The sequence below is a fragment of the Nannospalax galili genome, unplaced genomic scaffold (assembly GCF_000622305.1).
Source record: "Nannospalax galili isolate Female #2095 unplaced genomic scaffold, S.galili_v1.0 scaffold760, whole genome shotgun sequence".
Classification (NCBI taxonomy): Eukaryota; Metazoa; Chordata; class Mammalia; order Rodentia; family Spalacidae; genus Nannospalax; species Nannospalax galili.
The window spans coordinates 141442-149573 of NW_008347555.1; the positions used below are offsets into that span (position 1 = coordinate 141442).

The window sequence follows — 8132 nt, forward strand, 5'->3', positions numbered from 1 at the left end:
TCCCAGCTGTCCTGGAACTCACTATGTAGACCAGGCTGGCCTTGAACTCACAGGTGTGCACCACCACGCCTGGCTTTAATTTTTATTTTTTTTAAAAAAATGTATTTATTTTGGGGCTGGAGAGATGGCTCAGCAGTTAAGAACATGCACCACCACGCCTGGCTTTAATTTTTATTTTTTTAAAAAAAATGTATTTATTTTGGGGCTGGAGAGATGGCTCAGCAGTTAAGAACACCTACTGCTCTTCCAGAACACCTGAGTTTAGTTCCCCAGCACCCACATCAGGTGACTCACAATGGTTTGCAATACCAGCTCCAAAAAGATTCAATGCCTCTGGCCTCCGTGGGCATCCACATGCACATGCCCACATACATATATACACACATTAAAAAGTATATTTATTTTTTTGTGCCAGTGTGGTGGTGCACACCTTTAATCCCAGCACTCAAACCTGGGTCTTCTGCAAGAACAGCCAATGCTCTTAACTGCTGAGCCATCTCTCCAGCCCCTTGTTTTGTTTTTGAGACAGGATCTCACTCTGAGGTCCAGGTTAACCTCAAACTCACTATGTAACACCAACTGGCTTCAAACACAAAGTGATCCTTCTTCCTCATCTTTCCAAGTACTGAGATTACAGGCACAAACCACTGCACCCAGTTTGCAGTTTATTCCCATTGTACATACAAGGAAATTGAGACCCTGAAAAATTAGTAGCATCCCAAAGGTCACACACCTGGGATGTGGTACTACTTCACACTTCAAAGCCTATGGCTCCTTTCTCCTCTCTTACACCTCACTGAGTAACAAAAGTGTCAGCATTGCCTTTCCAGGATCTCAGTTGTTTTCTTGGTTTGTAGATCAGCCCCAAAAGTTTGGAAAAGTTGGTGAGTCGAATCCCAGGACTAGCCCATCTGTAAGTATCCCTCAGCCATCTTTCTTTATCTTAGGATTTCCAACTAGGAAGAGCCAGGGAAAGTGAGAGAGAGCGAGCAGATTTCTTCTTATAGAGGCCTCAGACACCCTCCCATCTCAGAGTCTCCCAGAACCACCTAACCCTTCCTCAAGTCACCATGAGGGGGAAGATGATGGCTGCAGGGGTGGACTTGATTATCCAAAGTAGACCCAGACAAGCAAGCTGGATGGCTGTGAAGAGGTGGACTCTGCTCAGACGCACATGCCTCAAGAGTAGCAGGTCTGGCTGGTGTTTTGCTGGCATCAACAGTAGCTGCACTCTCTTCATGAACTTGGAGAATGAGAGAAAAAGAAAAGCACAGTATTCAGGTAGTTTGGAAGGTGTCACTGTTAGCCTAGCATAGCAGTGGGGAAGGGAAGAAGGCTCCCAGGGCCTCCCCATCTAGAGCATGGCAGCTGAGTTCCTATGCCCAGGAGAAGTAATATGATGGGATAGGAGGGGAATTGGCAAATGTATGCAGGAGGGATAGGGTTGCTAGGTGATTTTAATTAGCTCACCTGGATGCTGCTAAGTGCTGTTACCCCCATGTACAGGAAGATGCCATAGAGCACAGGCATTGGGATGAACTGGTAGAAAGAAGTAGCAAGCTAGTAAAAAAAAAAAGCTTACCTTCCAGCCACCCAGATGTCCTACCTTGGGCCTCCAGCATCAGAGCCTACCAGGTCTTTTCTTTATTATATGTTTTTGTTTGTTTGTTTTGAGACAGGGTCCCCAGCTGATCTGGAACTCAATATATAGATAGACCAGGCCAGCCTCCATCTCACAGATATCCACCTGCCTCTGCCTCCCAAGTGCTGGGATTAAAAGCATGCACCACCACACCCAGCAAAGTAAAGTATATTATTGTCTGCATTTCACAAATGAGAAAACTGAGAGGAAAAGTAACTTGCCCTTATCTCACCTACCTCTCCAATCTTTTTTTTTTTTCTCCAAGACATGGTCTTGCTATATAACTCAGGTTTGCATAGAACTCCCGCCTTGGCTTCCTGAATGCTGTGATTATAAGCATGTGCCACCACATCCAGCTTCCTCTTGTTTTATGTACACATTCTCTTCTGTTCTATATGCTCCCATAAGTGTCTTCCCTCTATTAATATGCTGGTGTTTTTTCCTTCCCCTTCAAAGCCTTTTGCTTTACTATTCTTAAAATATTCTGAAAGGGGTATGATGGCACACACCTACAATCCAAGCACTTGGGAGGCAAAGGCAAGAGAATTGCCACAAATTCAAGGCTAGTCTGGTCCACATAGCAAGAGCTAAGCTAGCTGGGGCTACATAGTGAGAACATGTCTCAAATAATGAGTATAAAATGCTCCTCTCCTGGACTTTCTCAAGCCAATTCCTTCTCACCACCCCTGCTTCATCTCATCTACCCTGGAAAGGTCTTTTCTGATTGCCCATCCGAACTAGCCCTGGCACTCTTTTAAATTTTTACATATTTATTGTTATATGTGTGCCTCAGCATGTGTATAGAGGTCAGAGGTCAATTTGGAGGAGTCAGTTCTCTCCTTCCACTGTGGGTTCCAAGGACTGAATTCAGGTCAGTCATGAGGCTTGCATGGCAAGTGCTTTTACCCACTGAACCATCTTACTGGCCCAACTCTGGCACCTTATCCTCTTTTATTTTTCCATAGATATTATCATTATCTGAAGTTATTCTATTGTTTTAATTTTTTTAAAAAGACTTCAAGGCAGATAGAAACATGGCATATCGATTACCACTGTGTATCCTCGGTTCCTAGAACAGCGCTTGGTTTATGATTTATGAGAGTCACCTAGTTAGTAAGTGGCTGATCCAGTCCATCTGGCTCTTCCTACTGCCTTACTCTCACCCAGCCTCCATGACCTTTCCCTTGCCTAGCCTCCTGTCTCTTGTCCTTCTGCCAGTAGCTCTTGTCTGACATCTCCACACCCTCCTTGACTGCTTTACTATCTTGGCTTGTTGACCCTTTCTTCTGTCACTTGTTACTTAACTTTGTGCATGTGTGCGTGCGTGCGTGCATGCGTGTGTGTGTGTGTGTGTGTGTGTGTGTGTGCGTGTGTTGCTGGCAGAGCTTGGTTTCATGTTCCTTTCATGTCCCCTGCTTCTCTCAGGTGTCTAGCAGAGTGGGGTATACAGAAGATGTTCGTTCCATAAGCGTTGAGTGAGAGATAAATAAAGGGTTTTTGTTTATGCTAGGTCTCAATTGTTGGGAGGCTGGAGCAAGAGTAGTACATGGATCCTAGGGGACAGTGGCATGCCCAGTCTTTTTTGGTTTCTTTCTAAATTATTATTACATTTATTTATTTATTTATCTATTTATTTTGTGGTGTGTATGTGTGTATGCAGTACAGAGCAGATGGCAACTTGTGGGAATCTATCCTGTCCTTCCACCATGTGGATCTAGATATCAAATTCAGTTTGTCAGGCTTGAAGCAAAGGCCTTTACGGGCTGAGCTATCTCGCCAGCCCCTTTTCAGATTTATTTTGAGACAGGGTCTCATACTGTAGCCCGAGGTAGCTTACAATTCACTATGTACTCAAGCTCATCTCAAACTTGCAGCAATCCTCCTGCCTCAACTTCCTTAGTTCTGGGATTACAGGCATGTGCCACCATACTCTGGAAGTTTATGTTCTTAGAGCTGATAGACTGGATCTCTTGGTGAGCACTTACATGCTTCTTAAAATCTTTACTGGGTGTGGTAGCACACATTGTAATCTCAGCCCTCAGGAGGTAGAGACCTGTGGATCTTTGTAAATTCAAGACTAGCCTGGTCTACATAGTGAGTTTCAGACCAGCCAAGGCTACACAAGGAGACTCTGTCTCAAAAATCAAACAAACAACAATTAGAAAAAAAGTTACTTTACATTTTTAACCTTTGGGTTTCTCATTTGTAAAGAATGTATGTCTTAGCCAGGCATGGTGGCACATGCCTGTAGTCCCAGGAAGAGGCAGGCAGATCTCTGTGAGTTCAAGGCCAGCCTGGTCTACATAGTGAGTTCCAGTCCAACTGGGGCTACAGAAAAACCCTGTCTCAAAAAGACCAAAAAAAAAAAAAAAAAAGAAAGAAAAAAAAAAAGAATGTATGTCTCTCAGGTTTACCATGAGAATTAAGTGAAGATATATATAGAGAAAACACCCTGCCTGGCATACAGTAAGTATTCAACCAGTGTCACTTCTATTATTATTGCTACACTGATCCTGATCATGGTCTAACAGAGGTACCTTGAGCACTGGTGCCAAGAAGATGGAGATGCCTGTGAGGATGAACACCACCAGGCCTGTCAGCCTCTGCTCTCTGTGGGGAGAAGGAAGAATTAGCTGGGTCTGAAGTGCTCTCCTGGAGCACCCAGGCTAGAAACCTTAACCAGGCCCAGTATAGACCCGGAAGCCAGAGGAAAGGTAAAGGGATTCTCCCAACAGGTTACCTGGCAGGAGGCCTTAGCCTGCTGTGAAAAACTGAAAGGAAAGTACTTCAACATGAGGCTCCAGGCCTCTCCACCAGTTCAAGTTCATCGCTGTTCTGTTTTGTTTGGAGTTTTAAAAAATATTAATTCAGTGTGTGCAGCTATCATGGCATACATGTGATGGTAGGAGGACAACTTCCAGGAGTCAGTTCTTTTCTTCCACCATATTGGTCCCAAGGACTGAACTTAGTCATCAGCAAGTGCATTTACCCACTGAACCATCTCACCAGCCCTTGTTTTGATTTTTTTTTTTCTTTAGTGGTACTCAGGATTGAGCATAGGGCCTCATATGTGCTAAGCAAGCACTACCACTGAGCTACATCTCCGGCCCCATAGTTGCTCTTTGTTTTTATTTTGGTGGGAAATTAGCAGTTTTTCCACTGCTCTACAGACATTTCAGCTGGGCGTGGTGACGCACACCTGTAGTCCCAGCACTTGGGAGGCAGAGGCAGGCGGATCTCTCTGAGTTCAAGGCCAGCCTGGTCTACATAGTGAGTTCCAGGACAGCTGGGGCTACAGGGAGACCCTGTCTCAAAAAAAAAAAAAAAACATTTCACAGTTTACAAAGTTAATTACATATATTTTAGGTAGATTGTGTTTCCGACAGTTACAAAATTGTTCTTGTCATGGATTCTTTTGAAACAGCTACCTTGACAGGAGGCTGTTAGGTCTCCTTACCCTTCACTTTAGCCCCTGCTGCCTCCACCTGTGCTCCTCTTGAGACTCCCTTCCCAGTCCCCATGGCTGAAGGAGGAGAGATCTCATCCATCCCAGCACCCAGAACCCACTCACTTATCCCTCTTAGTGCTCATAGGGCACAAGCATAGAATTCAAGCTACCCAAATAACTTGTGTATCCCATAACCACCTTGCCACACCCTGCTCATGCCAGCCTATTGAATATAGGCTTCACCTGATGCCCAGGAAGTGGGGGACTTCCCCAGGGACACAGGCTCTGCTCTCTCTCCGAAGACTGTCCATGTGGGCCAAGGAGATGACAGTGGCTGAGACATACCAGGGCAGCCCAAGTGCTGAGGTGAGCAGCATCAACACAGCCACACAGAAGAGGTCCAGGTGGAAGCCAGCTCCCTTCTGTAAGGAATGCGGGGGGGGGGGGGGGGGGGGGAGGGTTGAAACTAGCCCAAGACTGGGCCCTCTGTCAAAGAGGTGTAGCCTGGACCCTACCCTGGAGTTTCTTTTCCTTGCCTAGGACCTTATCTGACAGTCTTACCTGCAGTTTGTATTCTGCACGGTTGAGGATGACTGCTGTGATCTGCTGGTCCATGAAAATGAGGATAGACAGCAACAGGGCAGGCAAGGCAGCTGCCACACTCAACCACCAGGGGTTAGCTCCGAAAGGAGACACCAGCCAGCTACGCCCAGCAAGTGTAGGCTGAGGGAGGACATTCATTCCAAGGGCAGGTTGGAGAGCATCGCCCAAGAGCACCTTACCTGCACACCCCAACCTTGGCACTCTTCCACTACCCACATCCCTTTTTGAATTCTAAGTGGGAGCAGACACACACACACACACACACACACACACACACACACACACACACAGAGTTTCAAAGCATCTCAGCGCCTTAAAAGAAGACAGAAGGGACCAGCCTGACTGGTCTCTGGACTTTGGTTCTCAGGGGCCCTCTCTAGAAGAGTTGGTGAATAGAATCTGTACACACTGCTTGGTACTTATTTACAGCTTTCCTCCTTAGGCCTCCACTGCCATCCAGGGTAGGGCAGTTCAGGCTCAGATCTGCCTTGGTCTGGGGCAGAGGTGGGACAGGGTTGGGTGTGTCTGCATCTGCTCTGATTATAAGCATCTGTGGAGGGGTGGCCCAGGTGGTTGGCTGGGGTTATGAGCCTTAAAGCCACCCAAATAGAGCCCCCCTGCTGTCCTGTCCTGGGGAGGGATCTGGGGAAAGGTTTCCAATTGCCCAGGCAAAGTCTAATCCTGTACACTGTCATGCCCTGGGGAGGGAGCGCCAGCTTTACTAAATCAGAGCTGGCAGTGAGGGGTGCAAAGAAGAGTGCGGAGTAGTGAAGTGGGCAGGGTTATGCCAATGGCAGGAAGAAGCCATTCCAACAATGTTTACTGAGGACTTGGTATGTGCCAAACACTGTGGTTAAGTGTTTTACACTATGATCTTCTGTAAACCTATAAACACCCTATGGGAATACTATTATTTATTATTCCATCATTACTTATTCTATTTCATAAACTAAGAAGTTAAGTCTTAAGAGAGATACAGTGGTACAAGCCTGTAATCTCAGCACATCAGAGGTGGAAGCAGGAGAATCAGGAGCTCAAGGCCAGCATTAGCTACATAGGGAGTTTGAAGCCAGCCTGGACTACATGAGACACTGTCAAAAAAAAAAAAAAAAAAAAAAAGGTTGCCTAAGGTTGAGAGATGGCTCACCACTTGCTACTCTTGCAGAGGACCCAAATTCAGTTCCCAGAGCTCACATGGTAGCTTATAATAGTCTGTAACTCCAGTTCCAGAGAATCCAACACCCTCTTCTGGCTTCCACAGACACTGCATGAATGTGGTGCACATACATACATTCAGGCCAAACATTCAAATACATAAAATAAAAAGAAACAAATCTTTTGTAAAAAAAACAACAACAACAACAAAAAAAAACGGGATTGGAGAGATGGCTCTGCAATTAAGCACACTAGCTGATCTTCCAGAGGACCTGGGTTCAATTTCCAGCACCCACATGGTGGCTAACAACCTTTGAAACTCCAGTTCTGGGGGCTGGAGAGATGGCTCAGTGGTTAAGAACACTGAATGTTCTTGCAGAAGACCCAGGTTTGAATCCCAGCACCCACATGGCAGCTAACAACTGTCTGAAACTCCAGTTCCAGGGGATCCGACAGCCTCTTCTGTCCTCTGCAAGCATTGCACAAAATGGGTGCACTTACCTATATGCAGGCAGTACACACACATAAAAAATAAAAATAAGCTTTTTTTAATTAAAAAAAAAAAGAAATTCCAGTTTCAGGGGATCCAACGTCCTCTTCTGGTCTTTGGGGTCTTTGCACAAAACAGGTACACTTACATACATGCAGGCAAAACACTCATACACATAAAATAATAAGTAGGGGGCTGGAGAGATGGCTCCGTGGTTAAGAACACTGGTTGTTCTTGCAGAAGACCCAGGTTTGAATCCTAGCACCCACATAGCAGCTAACAACTGTCTATAACTCCAGTCCCAGGGGATCAACAGCCTCTTCTGACCTCCGGGGGTATTGCACAACACAGGTGCACTTACCTACATGTAGGCAATACATGCATACACCAGGCAAAACACTCATACACATAAAATAATAAGTAGGGGGCTGGAGAGATGGCTCCGTGGTTAAGAACACTGGTTGTTCTTGCAGAAGACCCAGGTTTGAATCCTAGCACCCACATAGCAGCTAACAACTGTCTATAACTCCAGTCCCAGGGGATCAACAGCCTCTTCTGACCTCCGGGGGTATTGCACAACATGGGTGCACTTACCTACATGCAGGCAATACATGTATACACATTAAATAAAAATTTTAAAAAAAACAAAAAAAACAAATAACATATTCTAAAAGTATTTCTAAAAATTATTTATCCTTCTGGCTGAGAATATCTCCAAGCAAGTCATAAAACTTTATGAATTTAAGTTCACACAGCATATGATGTTCCAACAGGATTCATCAGATGCGGTTTAA

At 45.4% G+C, this 8132-nt stretch overlaps 1 protein-coding gene across 1 annotated transcript in view; it reads right to left on the reverse strand.

The window, feature by feature from the left end:
• Nucleotides 1-8132, reverse strand: part of Slc4a9 (solute carrier family 4 member 9) — a 38097-nt gene that overhangs the window by 2998 nt on the left and 26967 nt on the right. The window contains exons 15-19 of the mRNA XM_008844273.2: nucleotides 5652-5813; nucleotides 5334-5512; nucleotides 4180-4252; nucleotides 1471-1539; nucleotides 1070-1243 (exon numbers count right to left, since the gene is read on the reverse strand). Coding sequence (XP_008842495.1) covers nucleotides 1070-1243; nucleotides 1471-1539; nucleotides 4180-4252; nucleotides 5334-5512; nucleotides 5652-5813 — 657 coding nt within the window. The remainder of the gene's footprint in view (nucleotides 1-1069; nucleotides 1244-1470; nucleotides 1540-4179; nucleotides 4253-5333; nucleotides 5513-5651; nucleotides 5814-8132) is intronic.